General features: G+C 40.7%; 1 protein-coding gene across 1 annotated transcript in view; it reads right to left on the minus strand.

Annotated features, from left to right (window-relative positions):
• The window catches only part of Rgsl1 (regulator of G protein signaling like 1), a 110,975-nt gene that overhangs the window by 56,503 nt on the left and 34,222 nt on the right, over positions 1-20,250 (minus strand). The window contains exons 2-4 of the mRNA XM_048358176.1: positions 4,093-4,175; positions 2,304-2,378; positions 707-836 (exon numbers count right to left, since the gene is read on the minus strand). Coding sequence (XP_048214133.1) covers positions 707-836; positions 2,304-2,378; positions 4,093-4,175 — 288 coding nt within the window. The remainder of the gene's footprint in view (positions 1-706; positions 837-2,303; positions 2,379-4,092; positions 4,176-20,250) is intronic.

Consider the following 20,250-nt stretch of genomic DNA (forward strand, 5'->3'; position numbering starts at 1 on the left):
CCTGTAATCCTCACTACTCAGGAGACAGATCTGTGTGAAGCCAGTTCATGCAGAAAACACTGTGAGACTCTATTTCCAATCAACTAGCAAAAGAAAAAGAAGAAAGCCAGGCTTGACCTGTGTCTCAAGTGTAAGGCCCTAAATTCAAGCCTCATTACCAGCACCCATACACAAAAATGAATGATAGGAGCTGGTGCCTGTGGCTAATGCCTATAATCTTAGCTACTCAGGAGACTGAGATCTGAGGATTGAGGTTCAAAGCCAGCATAAGCAGAAAACTCTGTAAGACTCTTATCTCTGATAAAGCACTCAAAAATAGCTGGATGTGGTGCTGTGGCTCAAGTGGTAGAATGTGCATCTTGAGCAAAAAGCAGTCCAGGGACAGTGCCCAAGCCCAGAATTCAAGCTCCAGGACTGGCAAAAAAAAAAAAAAAAAGATAAGTAAGTAAAACAAACTTTAATGGGGAGTGGGGTAGATATCCAGGAGGGGGAGATGGCTAATGAGGAATATGGTCAAACTAGAATCCTGAAATCAGTTGAAATTGTTTACAAATGGGAGACTGAGGTAAGGGAGAGTAACAAAAGGAGAATTGGATCCGAATACATTGTATATATGTGTAAAAATGTCACAATGAAATGCAATAAACACCACACGCACCTGTAATAAAAGTACATAATAAATAATAAACACCACACACACACTTACCTCCTTCTTGAGACTTGATGAAACTGATGAGTTCCTGACAGAGAATGTAATGGAAACATAAGTTTGTTTTACAGAAGAAAGGTAACCGATATTTTTCCAACCAGGTCAATAATTTTTTGTACTTGCACATCTAGAGATCAAACAAAACCAGCAACAGAAAGATAAGTTGAACTGAACTAAGAACTGCAGCTCACAAGGGCAACAATAGCCTCACTTTTTAAATATCTGGAAGGAGATGTGTGTGAAACATAACTTGTAACTAAAGGGAATAGACACTTGAACTGAATGGATTAATAGAAAATAAAAGGTTTAATCTTCCAAAACTTTCCTTTGTTCTTGTGTAAATTTGCTTTAATTTTTTAAAATCTATATGCCAGAGAGAAGCTGCAAAGATTTTGTTCTAGAGTGTCAGGCTATAGCTCTATTTAGCTTTCTTGTTTGTAAACACACAAGGTCTCACAAGTCTCCAATCCATACCTATTACACATGTGCCAAAATGTACAATGAAGCAGAGTTGTGAAGCATAATTCAGCACTTGGGAAGATGAACAGGAGGATAGAAAGTTCTAGTCCATGTAGTGAGATGGTCTTAAAAGCATAAATAACAACAAACTATAATTTAGGGTACAGGATGGATCCTAGAAAAGAATCGATGAGAGAAGGGAGGAAAAATGTAGAAAAAAGTTCCAGAGGGTTTTTTTTTTCTCATGGAAATAAAAAGTAAGCATTGAGTCTGGGAATATGGCCTAGTGGTAGAGTGCTTGCCTCATATACATGAAGCCCTGGGTTCGATTCCTAAGCACCACATATGTAGAAAAAGCTGGAAGTGGCGCTGTGGCTCAAGTGGTAGAGTGTTAGCCTTGAGCAAAAAGAAGCCAAGGACAGTGCTCAGGCCCTAAGTTCAAGCCCCAGGACTGCAAAAACAAAACAAAACAAAACAAAAAGCCAGATGTGGCCCTGTGCCTCAAGTGGTAGACTGCCAGCCTTGAGTGAAGCTAAGGGACAGTTAGCTCCTGGGTCCTGAGTTCAAGCCTTCTATCAGCAGAGAGAGAGAGAGAGAGAGAGAGAGAGAGAGAGAGAGAGAGAGAGAAAAGAATAAAAATTTCAGTCACATGTTAATTGGATGTTATATAATATATCTGATATAATCATATATTTATATATAACCAGATATATCTGGATTGGATGTTATATTATACACACATACACACACACACACATACACACACACACACACACACACACACACACACATATCCCAGACCCATGGCAAACAATGTCAATTAATTCTCATATCTTTCCTGCTAAGCTAAGACCTCAAAGTTCTCCATAGTATAGTGTTCACGCACCTGCTACCCAAAAATCAGAAGTGAATTTCACTTGCTAACTATGGACTAGTATATGAAGGAAAATATTCACCAGGAGTTTCTTACCTCAGATAAATCTGTTAAATGTCTACCTTCTCACTTACTTGCTTTACACTTTTTCTCAAAGCCATCGTTTGGGATCCCTGTTCCTCTCCCTTTCTCAGTTCATGTTTCAAACACAAGCCTCTCCTTCTCCACCCCAAACCTTTCACCACTCAATGATCTTCTCACCAGATCATAAGGCATTTCTGGCCACAAGCTCCATTGTGAACTTTCAACAGTATAAAATGGTGTCTGACCAAAAACCTGCAAAAAAAAAAAAAGATAGGAAACCACTAAGGAGGTGGACTTGGTCTTCAGGCACATGGCCCAGCACACAGAGGAGCAGAGGCCTGCAGCTTTGCTGGTTCCAGGGACCTTGGTTCTTAAATGTATTCCAGGGAACCAACTTGTTCTACCCCCAAATATTCTGTATACTGAATCGCAAGATTCATTTATCTTTTGGCTCTACCCTGCCTAGACTTGGGAACTACCTTGCCTGTGTGCAAAGGAAAAAGGTCCTTGATATTATGATATATTTGGAGGTGGGTTTTTTTTTTTTTTTTTTTTGCCAGTCCTCAGTCCTTTTTGCCAGTGTTCAGGGCTTGAGCACCGTCCCTGGCTTCTTTTTGCTCAAGGCTAGCACTCTACCACTTGAGCCACAGTGTCACTTCCAGCTTTTGCTGAGGAATGGAACCCAGGGCTTTATGTATACGAGGTGAGCACTTTACCACTAGGCCATATTCCCAGCCCCGATATTATGATATATTTATATGTTGGGTTATTTACTTTCTCCATGGAATAGAAAATCTATTTCCACTGAGAAATGGCTTTGGATTTACCTAAACTGTTTTTTCTTTTGCCAGTCCTGGGGTTTGAACTCAGGGCCTGAGTACTGTCCCTGGCTTCTTTTTGGCTCAAGGATAGCACTCGGGCTGGGAACATGGCCTAGTGGCAAGAGTGCTTGCCTCCTATACATGAAGCCCTGGGTTTGATTCCCCAGCACCACATATATAGAAAACTACCAGAAGTGGTGCTGTGGCTCAAGTGGCAGAGCGCTAGCCTTGAGCAAAAAGAAGCCAGGGACAGTGCTCAGGCCCTGAGTCCAAGCCCCAGGACTGGCCAAAAAAAAAAAAAAAAAAAAAAGGCTAGCACTCTACCACTTGAGCCACAGTGCCACTTCTGGCTTTTTCTATATATGTGGTGCTGGGGCATCAAACCCAGGGCCTCATGTACACAAGGCAAGCACTCTACCACTAGGCCATATTCTCAGCCTCTTACCTAAACTTTTGGGCTGGACAAGCAGAATGGATTGAAGATATGAAGACTTGGGTTCCAAATTACATATAAACTAAAAGTGTCCTAAATTTGTAATAATAATATATAAAATAATAATAAAAATAAATGTGCTTGTATTGAAGCCTCAATCTTTTGTGTGGCTTATTTGCTCAGGGCTGATGTTCTAACACTTGGGTCACAACTGCATTTTTGGCTGTTTGCTGGTTAATTTCTTGGGGACTTATGAGACCTTGCATGTTTACAAAGAAGAAAGCCGAATGGAGCTATAGCCTGATACCACAGACCAAAATCTTTGCTATTTCTCTTTGGCAAGCAGATATAGATTTTAAAAAATTGTAAAGCAAATTTACACAGGAACAAAGAAAAATTTTGGAAGATTAAGCCTTTTATTTTCTACTAATCCATTCAGCTCAAGTGTCTATTTCTCTTAGATACAAGTTATAATCCACATGCATCCCCTTCTAGACAGATATTGAAAGAGTGAGGATGTTATTACCCCCTGAAAGCTACAATTCTTAGCAGTTCAGTTCAATTTATCTTGCTTAAATTGCTAAAGTTCTTGAATTAACAAAGAATTTTGCTTAAAAAAAGAAAACACAAAAACTAAAAAGGCATTTGGGTCAGTGAAATTTACTGTTCAGTTGTGAATAGAACATTTGGATTTAAGTCTGAGACTGCTTACCGGGAGAGAAAGAAATGTGTTGAAAAAATCAGCGAAGATCTCATCCTCTAGAAGAATGATAAGGTTTGTAGAACTGATGATATCTGTATAAAGGGGAGAAAAATCTCATGAGCAGAATTGTATTCTAAGGGAGAAAATGGAGCAATTCAATCTATCACTAATGGCCAGCAATTATGCTGACAATCTTTAGGATCATCTAACTCACTTTGTCCTTCTCCAGATGTTTGTCACTCTGCTTAAACACTCCCAGCTGTGGGGAACCCCTGGTCTCACAGGACTGCTTGTCCCATTTATGAAGAAATAAAATACAAAGATGTTTTACTTTATGTGAGAAGCTTTTCTTTACCTTCTTTGTATTTGTGAAAGTTCTACTCTCTACTGTTTGGCAGAATTCATCTACATACTCTTACTTAGGACAGTGCTCCCAAATTTACAACACCCTCCAGCCTTCTGCCTACCTCCAACCCAAACACCCCAAATGCTTTCCAGAGTGGAGCACAAATGAACAGTTGACATTATTGCATATTGCATTAGTATGGTCTCAATTGGGGTGAGCTCTGGAGGTTCTCCTGTCTACTATAATCCATTTGTGCATCTCCTTGAAGAAACCAAGGGCAGGAACTTGTGTCTATCAATCAAACTTCATCTGACTAGTTAGGCCCCAGCATTACAGCCTAGTAAGAGCTTTCTTGAATATTCTTTCGGCCATGCAATGCAGTAAATGCTTCCTTCTTTCAGCTTTGATGGTTGTTACCTAAGTTAATCAAAGAATACAAATGTTGACAGTCATAAATTTGAGCACAGGAACTCCTTGTAGACTAGACAATCCCTTAGGCTTAATCAAAATCACTGAATATGCTTTTTAGAGTATAGCATTCAATTATTAAATAATAAGCCAATTGTCTTAGCAACAGTTCAACATTTCTCCTTCATTCCCCAAGTTTATAATGAAAGACTGTAAATGAACAACTTAAACAATCTGTGTTAGGCACCTTGCTTCATCTAGTCAAGTCTATAGTGAACCACTTACAATCACTGGGTACAGTTTTTTTGTTTTTGTTTTTGTTTGGCCAGTCCTGGGCCTTGGACTCAGGGCCCGAGCACCGTCCCTGGCTTCTTCCCGCTCAAGGCTAGCACTCTGCCACTTGAGCCACAGCGCCACTTCTGGCCGTTTTCTGTATATGTGGTGCTGGGGAATCGAACCTAGGGCCTCGTGTATCCGAGGCAGGCACTCTTGCCACTAGGCTATATCCCCAGCCCTGGGTACAGTTTTAATAACAAACTAAACAGTGGCCTTCATCACTTTTCCTGATGACACCAGGTGGTTGCTGTCTTTGAATACCAGAAACAGAAACAACAACCCAGACTTCCAGACACTATTATAAGCAGCAGATCTGGTGTCAGTCACCACCTTCTGTTCCGCAGATACCATATTTCCTCCTGGTCTAGCACACATTTTCACGAGGGTTTTCCTTATATCATCTCTGCTTTTTTTTTTTTTTGTAAGCACTCTCTGGCTTAAGACACACAGATGATTCCATAATCTGGGTTTTTAGTGTGTATCTTCTTTTGTTGGCTCTTGCTTTAATCATGAGCTATGGGCCATCTCTGTTCACATCCATCAGGCACTTGGGTCTTAATGCATTCTACGTGTCTAGGCCTTCCATTGTGCACCTTCTCTATCCCTAGGCTCACTACTAGGAACATTATTCAATTGTCTAATCCAGAAAGCTGAGATTTGACTCTTTGTCCTCCGTCTGCCATTCTTGTCTGCCTTTCCCTTTCTACCCTGCTCTCCCACCCCCCATATGCAATACTGTTCCCTGCTCTGTGGTTTCTCCCTTTCATATATTTCTGGAATCTGTCTCTCTTCTCTATCTCCATCCAGGCACATTAACTCTTCGTGTGTGTGTGTGTGTGTGTGTGTGTGTGTGTGTGTGTGTGTGTGTTGTGTGTGTTTACTGGTAGTAGGGCTTGAACTCAGTGCTTTGCATTCTTGCTTAGCTTTTCACTCAAAATTGATATTTGGTCTACCCTTGAGGCACACCTCCACTTCCAGATTTTCTGCTAATTAACTAAAGATAAGACTCTTAGGACGTTTTCTGCCTGGACTGGCTTCGAACCATAATCCTCAGGTTTCAGCCTCCTGAGTAGCTAGGATTATAAGTGTGAGCCAGCAGTGTTTGGCTCCTGCACATTAACTCTCCCAGGTACCTATTGTCTCTCTTCCCTAGAGAACTATCAGTTTCTTAAATGGTGTCTCTAGTTCCAGTCCCTTCCCGTTCCAAACATCTTCTCCAGCCTGCCACTGTAACATGCTGATGTTGTTATTGAGATGCTTCAAATACCCTTCGATGTCCTGTAAGATAAAGCTCAAATCCTTCATAGTGTTGGAGGCTCTAATGTGTCTTTTCTTTTCAGTCTTTTTTCTATAGGCTCTTCTCTTGCTACTTTACCATTGCTATCTCCTGTTTCCCAGTCAAAATCAAGACACTACCAGAAGTCTCCACTCCAGCTGGCTTTACAAGTTTCTAGTTATCCATCAAGAACTGACTTATGAATAAATAATCTTGGTGAACTAAGAGTGGTACAAGTCTACTGCAGAACTTTTACAAATAATTAGCTGTGATTTGGGCACCGTCACAACAGATCATATGGACTGGAGGCTAATTCTGCTTCTGATCAGTGGCTGGAAGATCGTGGCACTAGGTATGATGTTGCACTCTCTGTCTGGTACTCTCTACTCCATGCCTTGCATGTCTTCTGTCTTCTATTACATCAACACATTGTTTTCATCCATTGAGGTGGGCAGCTTCCTACCCAAATTGAGCCCCATGACAGGAGGGATTTAGGTTTTGTCTTCTTTCTTCCTCTAGGCACTAAAATCACTTACACCTTATTCAAGACCTGTTAGTGTGGGCAGGGACAGGAGGCAAAAACTGGGAGAGAGCAAAAGAAGGCTGACATTATCTAAAAGGAAATGTACTCATTATCTGACTTATGAAATGGTAACCCCTCTGTATATCACCTTCACAATAATAAAAAAAAAATCAAATAAGAAAAAAGGAATAAAAAGACCTGTCAGTGCTGAACAAATTATTTCAAGAAATGATTTTTAACTAAGACACTTCCACCCAGTGGATTAATAAAAGCATGGTCAGAATATAGTAATTGTTATAAAAAACACTTTTATTCCACTAAGTTCATTTTAATGGCAAATGATTTCTATTTCAGTGCCAATTATGAAGGCACAAATAAATGTGCTTTTACTTTATAGAGAAAAAAATCATTTCTCTCTCTTTTTTATTACTGTATACCACTTATGCAAAATGGCTTTCATTGTGTATGTATTTCCATATGTGCTCATAATAAATGTAATCAAATCACCCCTCTGTTACTTTCGTTTTCCTTTTGCCCCTACATTTTAAACAATTGTAAAATGTTTTGTTATGCTATTTTCATAAATGTGTTCGAAGCACTTCAAGCATATGGCCCTCTCCTTCACTCTCCCCTCCAACTAGCTCCCACACTCACAGTCTTACCAGTCGTGGTGAGGTCATCAGGAGGCGATCTTTAATCTTTGGGTGTTTGGTTTTCAACCATTTATTGAATGGCCTGGATTTTTTTTTTATTATTTTAATACTATGCAAACTTTTTAAAAATAATTGGGCAAAAATAAAAACTTCAAAGCAAATGGAGACAACAGTTCCATTGTTGTATGTTAAATAACGGCCTTGCATAAGGAAGAGACAGAAGCTCCAGTTAATTCACTAATTCAGTATTTGACTATGAAACCTTCATCTTGGGCATGTGGTGCGTGTATGGGAGATGGTTACAGTAGAGAGGTTGAGGTGGTGGCGACAAGAACTGCAAATAGATCCTGATCTTTTTAGTATGTTTGTGGTAGTAGTATTGGTGAAATCATTCTGATACTATGGGAGATGTGTTATAGGACTAAGAAACATAAATGTGACATTGAAAGCCAGAATCCTCTATGGAAGAAAGTGACATGTAAATATAAGATCAGAAAAGAGAAAGGACCTCTAGAGGAATGAGTTAGAATTGGAAGAGTCAGTGTAGATATGAGTTCTAAGGAGAAAACAGTGTGTGTGTGTGTGTGTGTGTGTGTGTGTGTGTGTGTATCTGTCTGTCTGTCTGTGTTGGGGCCTGAACATAGGGCTGCTCTCTCTAGCTTAACTTTTTCACTCAAGTTTGCATTCTAAATTTGAACCACATGACTATGTATTTCTATCATATGCATTTTTATTTGTTTGCTGCTTACACACACACACATATAACACATATATGTGTGCACATGAGGAATGGATCTTTTTAAAGTTTATTTAAAAAAAAATTTTTTTTTTTGGCTGGTCCTGGGGTTTGGACTCAGGGTCTGAAGCACTGTCCCTGGCTTCTTTTTGCTCTAGGCTAGCACTCTGCCACTTGAGCCACAGCGCCACTTCTGGCCGTTTTCTGTATATGTGGTGCTGGGGAATCGAACCCAGGGCCTCATGTATACGAGGCAAGCTCTCTTGCCACTAGGCCATATCCCCAGCCCCTAAAAAAATTTTTTTTGCACAACACCTTGTCAAAAAAAATTGTATTCAATTAATAAATAAATTAAATAAATAAATAAATTTTTATTAACCTTACTTGTACTAGGGATTTCATCATCATATTTACATACAATATACATATAATATGTTTTGATGACTCCCCACCTATATTACTCTTTCTTAAATCGTTTCCCTCCCTTTCAGCACCCGTTAGTGGTGTTCTTTACGTTATTTTCACACAGATATAATGTACTTCTACAGTTCCTGGCCCCCAGAAACAGTTCCCCTTTTACAATCATGATATTAATTTCTTATTATTGTTTTCTACATCCACACCCACGCTGGTGACCAGGGGCTTGGCTTTAACAAGGATTGATGTTGGCCGTACAGTCTCAATGAGAGACGGACCAGAACAGGACTCTGGGGAACGTCCCCTTAACCAACCCCACCATTGCTCCATGCTTGTTTTCCCTTCACACTCCGTTAGCTTAGAAAGCAGGCAGTACTCATTTCACACGGTGTTAGTATTGACTTGGCAACGACAGAATCACTGTATAGTTCCAATCCCGCACCGGCCTTCTCCCTACAGTAGGAAGGGCTCGATGGCCCCTTTTCCTTTTGACTCCTTCCCTTTTGCCTTAGTTGTCTTATGGGTGAGGCCTAGTTCAACACTTAAAGTTCTGGTGGCAAATGGTAGGAAGGGGAAGAGGGAGGGAAGGAAAGCTAAGGATGTGAATGACATGAAAGTCACATGTATCAACCCTAAGTGACTCATTCCTGTTAAGAACTGGGAGGGAGAGTGGTTTGCCTTATTTGAGGGCTCAGTACCTCTACCACCCCTCTCGGACACTCACCAACAGAGCTCATGTTGCCTTGTTCTTCCCGTCACTGTGATTGGTTAGAGCAGAACCAATTAGACTCCAGTCAACAGAACTCCACCCCTTGTGAGCACACGGTGACACACTGACAAGTTCCAGATTCCATAGGCTGTGGCCTGCTATTTTCTGTGTAGACTTCAATCTGGAGGTGAGTCTTTATCTTAGCTTGCCCCCTACACTCCATTGAACACACTGGACTCTTTCTACACCTGGTCAATTCTATTTTGTGTGCATTGACAGATTGCTGTCATAGGGTAACTTTCCACAAGGTTGAACTCAGCTTTCAAAGTTAATCAGCCAGTGATGTCTTCTGGCTACTCCTCTTAAAACATCAATTTCCAAAAAGCTTGAACTCTTTTCTCTGAAGTTATCAGACAATTGATTTTTTGGTTTTTGTTTTTTTTCAAATTTTTATTATCAAACTGATGAACAGAGAGGTTACAGTTTCATACATTAGGCATTGGATACACTTCTTGTACTGTTTGCTGTTTTGCTTTGTTTTTAACCAGTTCATTTCTCTTGCCTTTCTCTGGTAGGCTGTGAATATTAAGATGAAAGACCTTTAACCTTTAACCTTTACTGTATGTGGGAAGTTGTTCAGTCTCATACTTCTTCCCATATTTTTTGGTTTGTTTTTGGTGTAGTATGGTGTGTGCTGCTTCTGGTGTTTGAACTCAGGGCCTGTTGTTCCTGAAATTTTTTGCTCAAGGCTAGCATTATACCTTTTGAGCCACAGCTCCACTTCCAGCTTTTTGTGGTTCATGGGAGATGTAAGTTTCACAGACTTTATTGCCCAGGCTGACTTCAAACCAAGATCTTCAGATCACAGACTTCTGAGTAACTAGGATTATAGGCAACAGCCACCAGTGTCATGCTTCCCACATTTTTATTAATTTAAGTTAGCCATGCAAGTAAGTTTCCTTTTGACAGGTACATGTATGCACAAAATGTGCCATGATCAAACAAACATCTGCTTCTTTACTCTCCCTCATCCTACTTCTTAAACCAATCTCAGCAACTTTCCAGTGTCATACTAATTAAAGGATTTAAAGAAGTTAAAAGTCCTGGGATTGGGGCTGAGAATGTGGTTTAGTGTTAGAGTGCTTGCCTAGCATGCATGAAACCCTGGGTTTGAGTCCTCAGCACCACATAAACAGAAAAAAAGCCCAAAGTGGCATTATGGCTCAAGTGGTAGAGTGCTAGCCTTGAGCAAAAGAAGCCCAGGGACAGTGCCTAGACCTTGAATTCAAGCCCCAGGACTGGCAAACAAACTAATTGAGTAAACAAATAAAAGCCCAATGTCACTGTCTAGAGGCTTGGTGTCCACCACTATAGACACCAAGCCTCTAGGTTCCCAAAGGAAAAATATCAGATGACTATCAATTTGTGTGACCCCCCCCAAAAAAATCACTGAGTTCTTACTGAAAACATAAATTACCATAACCTTTCTCTGGCAATTCTGATGGATAAGATCTGGGGTGGGACTCAGGAGCCTATACCCCAGCTAATTATTTCCACTGGGGTAAATATAGGATATAATTAGCTTATAAATTAGAAATATCAGAGCTCACACTTCTTCTGTAATTACTAGGTGTGTATTGTATTGGATCCCACCTGCAATAATTCCCCAGAACTCTAGGCATTTTCTGTATCTCAGTGCATAATTACCCTGAAAATGGCAGCAGGAGACTGTAAGTGTGTCTCAAGTGGTAGAACACTTGCCTAAAAAATGTAAGGCCCTGTGTTCAAACAAACAAACTAAAAAAAACAACCTTATTTTGGACACCTTAACAAATAAAGCAGTCAAAAACATCTACCACCACAGATATTTTATTCTCCGGTACAATTTAATGGTGATGCCGATATTTATTTTTTTCCAAGAGACTCCATGATCACTAGCCCCTTTAAATAATCTGCATGAGCTCATTCTGATTTCTACATGGTATACTGTGTCTGTTATGATAACCACTGTTGGTCTTCTGTGGTTAGTAATACTATCCCTGGAAATCAAAGTCAGTGTCAATAACAGCAGTGTATTCTTCCAATATTTATGGCTGTCCTTATTGTTTGCTGCCTCTTTAATATTTGTTGTCAAAGGCACCAGCATGCATAATTTCATAGCTCCTGAGCTTTGAAGTCATCTCTGCATGATGAAGAGCTCTGGGTAGGAAGAGGCCCAATTGTAGATACTAGGACAGTGTTCTTGTCTTACTCTTTCCTTCCAAGTTTGGCAAAGGGACTGTCTGACTCCTCCTGGCATCCATGGCATGAGACAGTCCCCCTGAGGTTCACACAATTATTTTTCACCCCAAACAGGAAGGGTGGTCTGAGATTTAGTGAAAAAATTTCTTTGGGGCGGGGATATGCCTAGTGGCAAGAGTGCCTGCCTCATATACATGAGGCCCTGGGTTCGATTCCCCAGCACCACATATACAGAAAATGGCCAGAAGTGGCGCTGTGGCTCAAGTGGCAGAGTGCTAGCCTTGAGCAAAAAAGAAGCCAGGGACAGTGCTCAGGCCCTGAGTCCAAGCCCCAGGACTGGCCAAAAAAACAAAAACAAAACAAAACAAAAATTTCTTTGCTCTTTATATAATTTAATTATATAAGTTATATAATTTAGATGATATTTTAGCGTTTGGTGTGTGCAGTCACTTCTTTCTTTCATCTACTGGTTCTGGTGTTGCTTATTCATGTCCATATATGTAACAAGAAACAGATCTATGTGATGTTTACTGGATACCTGGACAACATTGCTGGTGTGTTCTTCCTTCCTTCCCATTCCTCCTTCACTGTTTTTAAGTGGGTATTTCTATATACTATGGAGAGGGAGTACCCTTACCAGCTCACGTGAAGATGGTGCCCTCTGGTGGAAGATGGTGAAGTCTACACTTTCTTCTACAAATCTGTAATTCGGGTTTTTGTTTTTGTCTTTCCCCTAATTTGTTATCAGCTGCTTTACTTTCCAAAGTCTTTAGGATTGCTGTTACAGTGTTCATACCTACTGTTATACTAAGAACATAGAAAATACTCTTGTCTTTAGGATTCAGCCCCATTCTGAGAGGAGTTCAGTGAATGATGGATCAATGATTGAGTTAATCAGGTAAATAGATGGTCTCCATCATAAAATACATTATGGTCTAGTTACAAAGACAAAACAGATACTTATAAATGATGCCAGGTCACTAATGCTGTGTAACAACTGAGTGAAACAAATGACTTGAGGTATACAAATTAAAGGAGATTACTTAATCATTCTTAGTTAACAGCGGGAGAAACTATTGAAGGTGTACATTCACACTTCCTTTGACTCTTTTATCCCTAGGCACAGAAATACAGAATAAAAGGATATAAATGGCTTGGAAGAATGACACCTTCTCAATCAGAGGCAAGAACCAGTGTTTCTCAGTGCTCTCTACCTTTGTCTTCCCAGAGGTGCTGTTTTTATTGTGCTGTTCCTTATCATCATCTCCCTGTGAAAGGTTACTATAACTCTGCTAACCTAAATGCTTTAGAAGAAAGTTCTGCTCATTGGCAGATGTACCACCAACATCCAAGAGGAAGAAGGAGCAAGGAATTAACTAAACGGCTCTCTGTGGTCCATCCATCTGACTTCTCCTTACACTTCACATAGCTACCCCTGGGGACACAATTACTCTCTGGCTTACTACAGAGACACTGGGTGGGAACAGACTCTGAAAGTAAGACTTGGGGCTACACATCAAAATTATCTCCATTTTTAAATGTAGAATTATGGGAATTGAGTGGCATATTGCAAATTGAATGCATGTTACAAACAGCCATACTAATGTATTAAATATAGTAAATAATTAAACACTTTAAGTTATTACTATGAAAGGTGGATGAAATCATGAAACTCATGCTCTTCAAATGTCCCTTTTCTAGAGATAAAGAAATGCAAGCCCAGGAAAAGGTAGCTTAAACTGTGTCACATAATTTTTTGACTAGTTGGTAACAAAGTGTATACTGAGCTATTCTCCCAAGCCAAATGTCCATGAGAAGCACAAAAATAACCAGCTCAGTGGCAAGCAACAATGTCGACTGGGTCAAGGTTGTCCCTGCTGCTCAAGAGAGCCCTTCTTCCCTGGGAGCCCTGCCACCTCCTCTTGGAACTCCAGGTTCACAGGAGGCCCCAGCACCCCGGTGACCCATGGGGCAGCTCCTGACCCTGTTGACCATCACTAGGTCATTTCTCAATGAGGGTCAGAAAAAGAGGCCATTGGGGATAAGCCTTGAAGGGGAACAGTTATTTCTGCACAGGTGCCCACACTGAGACACCAATGCCACAGATACCTGCCTCCGATATGTCCATTTCAATCTGTATCAAGGTAGAACAAGAATGGCTGGCCAATTGAAGTCCAGAAACACAGACCCTTAAAAGCAGGAATTTATCGGACTTCATGAGAGGGAAAACATTCTTTATTACAGAAGTGGAATCTTTTTGGAGAAGTGACACTGTGTCAAGTTTTTCCTTTACCTGATCTGTTTGCCACTGAGATCATCTAGTTATCTCCACTCTGAGTCAATGTTCAATGGGAGGTCCTAATTAAGTTATCTCTAGGGTCAAAAGTCAAAGTTCCACCAAATTTAATTATCTTAATTGGTTTTTTGGGGGGGTTGTGATCCTAGAATTGGGAAACATCTCATTCTGTAATAAAGGCTGCATCTTCTGATGAGCTTGAGCAGGGAAGTGTGGCATTCCAGACAGGAAAGGCTGAAGACAGCAGCAGAAGAAGCAAAAGTGGATTTGTCATTTCAGACTTTCTTTCCTTGTGAACAATAAAGCACAGAGGACTTTTTATCCTGTTGGTTAACTGTCTGGGATGAGCTGCTTTCTTTCCTGATTTCTTGGGAGGTCTGATCACTTGGGTGCAATGTGATGGCATGGGACTTCAGCATGAGAGACTGCATTTTGGTTTGATTTCTTTGGCCTAGTGCAAGAGCTCAGGCCAAACCAATGTCTTCCTATAAATTATATTGAAGAGTAGAACCCTGATCCAGGGTACAAGGAAAAGAATATGGCTAAAGGGCTGTATGTGGCTGGGTGGGTGAAGGAAGGGCATTCTCCATTGGAAATAATCCTTTCTTTTTTCCATTTTCAATATCTAGTGGTTGTTTTTTGATAGATATTTTTAATGTTAATGAATAAAATTGACTTTATGGTTGATATTTTAGTTAGCTAGTTCTTTGAAGTCTAAATAGACTGATACAATTGGGTTTTAGGATCTGCAAGACTTCTATTTTGGATATCAAGATTTATTTGTCCCATACCTTCCCTTACCCCATGTTTTGTCATATCAGCTGCAAGAAGAGTCACATAGTTGTACTTAAAAGGAACACTCCAGAAACCTTCAGCACACAGGAAATATGTGTTCCTGCAGTACAGGAAATATGTGTTAATCTGTCATCATTGTGCTAAAAGCTGGCATTACATAGGTAAGAAATGTTACTTGCCCTTAACTCAAAAACAGCAAACTTGAGTACTTAAAGAGGTGTGCAGATCAGGGTCACCTGGAAGTGTGTGACTTTCATAGTTACCAAACCTCTCTTTTACCAAGTTCTCCACTTGATTTGTATGTAAGTTTGAAAAGCACTGAGCTAGTAAAAAAGATTCAACTCAAGTTGTCTTGAATCCAATGTTACAGCAGTGGCATAAAGAATGTCAGAACCTAGAGGAGGGAAGATTCATTGTGCTATCTGCTGGGGGAGGAGTCTGGGTAATCCTGTGAGACATTTGCATTGAAATGGAAGTAGACTGGACATCTTGAGGATTAGGAACTGGTAAGGGTGGGAACTTTCTGGTAGGGGTTGGAAAATGGATCACTTGGAGAGTCAGACTAATACAGACTGAATCAAAGGCCTTTTGGGAGCTTCCAAATCTCCTCACCTTGGATGGACATTCATCCCCTTACCCCAGCTAGCAGGTGCTAGGGTCCTCTTGGCCCTGGATACTGCTGCATATCTCCCCACCCTGTCACCTGACCACCATGCTAGTTGCTGACCCTCCCCACCCTGTCACCTGACCACCATGCTAGTTGCTGTCCAGTGTGTGGACAGGAGGAGATCTCTTGCCTGCTCCTCACCTTCCGTTGCCCCTTAGAGATAGGGGGCTGGTGTTTGCAGTCAGGAAGGGATGCCCATCTCAGATCTTGTGCCAAGCCACCTGGTCCCTGGCAGCAACTATACAGGATGACCTTGGCAAGATGTAAATGCATTCATTCCCATGGATTCCTAGCCATTCAAATTGCTTCTGGGGATGTTTCCCTCTCATTCAGACTGTAATGGAAGTTGGCTCTGGAGGAAGTAGGAAAGTAATCATAAGTAATGGAAAAGGATTAGGGCTGGAGTCCTATGCTGTTCTCTTGCTGTGTGTCCTTTCAATGGAAAGGTCAGTTGGACAGTCTCCAATTCTAGCCTAGTTTACATGGTTTTAGAAAGGTATATAATTTCCTCTTTTTTTCTAAACAATGTATAGTCTCTTAGAGCTTATTTCCCTGTGGCAAAATAAAAGCTACTTAGAGACATGGTTGCTACCCAAATCACAGGAACAGTTTTTGGGTTGGGTTGTCTATCAGGATTACCTTTAGGAGAAAATACATTGATTCATGATAAAATAGTTATTAACTACCTACTGTGCATTTTCTTTGGCAGGTGAAAAAAAGAGTTGGGTCCAGACACACACATTTGGAGGAACAGAACACATGTTAATATATCATTCCATAATGAAGTGTTCTAGTTAGAATAATTGCAGCATTTCACAATGCCAAAAATTGTTTTAATTCCTTCATCTATGCCACATAAATCTACAAGGCTATCAATCATTTAGGATGTCTCTAGCTGTAAATAACAGAAAATCCTGACTTGGCTGGCTATCCTCTCATTTAACAGGAACTCTAGAGGAAGAGTGTTTCCTGAGCTGGTTCAGTGATGAAGGACCCATGCTATAGATTTCTCTTTGCCTTTCTCAATGACTTTGCCCCTAGGCAAGAATGGTTTCAAGATGGCTGCCCCATGCTCAGATACCACATCGTCACATGTATACAGGTTCAACTATGTTTTATTTATCTAGAGCTGTGTCTATGGAGATGTCTGTTTCTTCCTTATTTATAATAGAGGAGGGCCTCACTCAGAGATCCTTAAGGAGGATACTTCTCAAATTTCTCTGATTGAATCTGAATTTCAAACATGTACCTTAATGCATCCCCAACAAGGGGAATCACATGATTCCCTGAACTTGGCTCACATGACACAAGTTGGATTCAGCCTGCTTTAGTCTCTGCAGCTAAGGCTGGCGCCTTACCATGCCCCGTCAGGTACAAGACAGGAAGGTGGCAGATACCAAAGAAGAAAATTAACTAATTCAAAACTGTGTTTTACAAGCATGAAAAGGTACATGGTTTCCAAAACAAGCAAATGAAATTGAGATTGTGAGAATTTAAGCAACTTGGTCAAAGTCACACAATGTATAAACATTATTAAAGGAAAATTCCTTAGACTAATTAAATTTAGTAGTTTATTTGAGTGAAGCCAAACAAAGTCAAACAAAATCAAGTCATGAATCCAAAAGTCCTCAGAATCAAAACAGGTTCTGAGAACTCTAATAGACCACATGACCTGAGAGTTTAGATAGAAAATGGGAATGAGGCAGACATAACTAATTACAGGATACGTGGTTAATTGGTTAGAAAGGTTGTTGCACTGAGCCAAAGCTCAGCCACTATTATTTTTCAAGTAAGTTCTTGATTTTTTTTTTTTTTTTTTTTTGCCAGTCCTGGGGCTTGGATTCAGGGCCTGAGCACTGTCCCTGGCTTCTTTTTGCTCAAGGCTAGCACTCTGCCACTTGAGCCACAGCGCCACTTCTGGCCATTTTCTGCATATGTGGTGCTGGAGAATCAAACCCAGGGCTTCATGTACAGGAGGCGAGCACTCTTGCCACTAGGCCATAGGGCTAGGAAGGCTGGGAAGCCCTTAATTTTTTTTTTTTTTTTTTTTTTTTTTGTCTAGACTATGTGTAGCTGGAATGACAGATGATAATCCTCACGCCCATGCTGTTTGTTGTGGGTCTCACTAACTTTTGCACAAGCTGACCTCAAATCAAGATTCTCTCTCTTTTTTTTTTTTTTTTTTGCCAGTCCTGGGGCTTGGACTCAGGGTGTGAGCACTGTCCCTGGCTTCTTTTTGCTCAAGATTAGCACTCTGCCACTTGAGCCACAGCGCCACTTCTGGCCATTTTCTGTATATGTGGTGCTGGAAAATTGAAACCAGGGCTTCATGTATATGAGGCAAACACTCTTGCCACTAGGCCATATTCCCAGCCCAAGATTCTCTTGATGAATCTGCACCTGGTAAGTAGCTAAGATAATAGGCATAAGCCACTGTACCTGGCATTAACTTTCTGTTTTTGAAGCCACTTTGTGGTATTTTGTTACAGCAGTTCTTGCTAACATACAGTCTCTTTAGGCAAGGGCTGTAAGTTTTACTATGAACCTACTTCAGCTGGGGTTACTTTTCCCTTAATCAGTGTCCCTTGCTTCTGCAGTACATTCTACAAACTTCATTAATCCAGGGGCAGGTTTTGTATTTATATCTTAGTGAGGATTTCTGAATCTTCTGAGTTTGAGTAACGTGAATTTGAAGAGGTTTCTGATCCTCACAGAAACCTCCTATCATTTTCTACCCTGAACTACCACCTCCTTTTCTTTTTCTTCTTCTTTGTTCTGTTTCTTATTTTCCAGTCCTGGGGCTTGAACTCAGGGCCTGGGCATTGTCCCTGAGCTTCTTTTGCTAAAGGCTAGCACTCTACCACTTGAGCCACCATACCACTTCCGGCTTTTTCTGTTTATGTGATACTGAGAAATTGAACCCAGGGCTTCACATACTAGGCAAGTATTCTACCACTAAGCCACATTTCCCCTGAACCCTTTCTTGCTCTTTCCTGAGCTGATGGGAGAAGTTCACTCTCCCGCATGCCAAAGAACCACACTTTCAAACTTTCAAAGGTCAGGCCTTATGCAAGAAGCTCGTGTTAGTTCCCAGCAGGTCAAGTTCTCTCTTGTTTGCCACATGATCAACTCATGAGCTTCTCATTTAACAGTGAGTGACATTTTGTATTTTATCATTTGGAGATTTGGTTTTCTTCCTTAGATCAATGCTAAAATGCTAAAAAAGATAATTGGTCCATTTTATTTGTTTTATCCAGATGGCCTTTCACTATAGGTTTGAGAGTTGGTCGAAAATATTTCCAATAATCCAAAAAATATGGTACCTTTACACAATGGAATACTACATAGCGATTAGGAATGGTGAAATATTGTTATTCGCAGGGAAATGGTCAGAACTCGAACAAATAATGTTGAGCGAGACAAGCCTAGAACACAGAAAACAAAGGGGCATGATCTCACTGATTTATGACTGTTAAGATGGGGTGACGGAGAGACAGTAGAGACCAGGTCTGTGAAACCAAAAACTTCTTGTCAAATGGTATTTCCCACAGGATTGGGTCAGCGACCCAACATTATGTAACTAAAACCAAACAACTACTCAACATATAAAGGTCAAAAATTGACCTCTCAGTGGAATAAAATAGCTCAAAAGCTATGTATGTTCATATAAGACTACTGTTGACATATTGTCTAATGTCAACATTACATTTAAAGCCCTAGGTGAATTTTCTTGGGCGTAGGCCAAGTGGCTACTGTATATGTTCTTGGTACATTGTGTATTGTATATATGTCTACCTGACCTAGGAAAGGGAAAGAAAAACAGGGTGTAAGATATCACAAGAAATGTACACACTACCCTACTATGTAACTGTACCCTTTTTGCACAACGCCTTGTCAAAAAAATTGTGTTTAATTAATAAATAAATTACAAAAAATATTTCCAATAATGGAGGTCCTTGAAGTAAATATTAGAAAAGAAGCCTGTCTTCCAGAGAGAGTGAAGGCAGTCTTCAGGTCTAGGTGGGTGTATTGCTTTCTTCTCAGTACACAACTGAGAACTTCCCCATGATTCCAAGGAACTATTTGTAGTTCTGGTCATTCTGAAAGCTGATCCAGGACATCAGAATAACTCATTAGAACAACCATCAGGATCAACAGTTTTTCTGTGTGAACCTTGGGTAAGAAAGGACACAAGGGGGCTGGGAATATGGCCTAGTGGCAAGAGTGCTTGACTTGTATACATGAGGCCCTGGGTTCGATTCCTCAGCACCACATATACAGAAAATGGCCAGAAGTGGCGCTGTGGCTCAAGTGGCAGAGTGCTAGCCTTGAGCAAAAAAGAAGCCAGGGACAGTGCTCAGGCCCTGAGTTCATGGCCTAGGACTGGCCAAAAAAAAAAAAAAAAAAAAAAAGAAAGGACACAAGGCTATTGAAGTCTCATAAAATCTTCTAAACACTCATTCTTAGAAGAGAGAAGGCATAAATCGAGCACTTGCTATTACTATGACAACAAGCCCTTTTCTTCCCTTACTGACCTCTGCTCCCCAACCTCATCTTCAGGGAGCCAACTCCATTGTTTTTCTGGTGCTGTAGCCCAGTGAAACAGCCTAGGCTCTGCCCCAGACAGTGGGGCTTTTGCAGGAGGACAGCTCCCCTTGAGTAGCCAAACTCATTTGGTATGTTCTCAGGTACCATATGCCTTGGTGCACCCCAAGCCATGAATGTACCATTCAAGTTCACCAGGCTCTTCCTGTCCCCTCTCCA

This window comes from Perognathus longimembris, chromosome 11, assembly GCF_023159225.1.
Source record: "Perognathus longimembris pacificus isolate PPM17 chromosome 11, ASM2315922v1, whole genome shotgun sequence".
NCBI classification, from domain to species: Eukaryota; Metazoa; Chordata; class Mammalia; order Rodentia; family Heteromyidae; genus Perognathus; species Perognathus longimembris.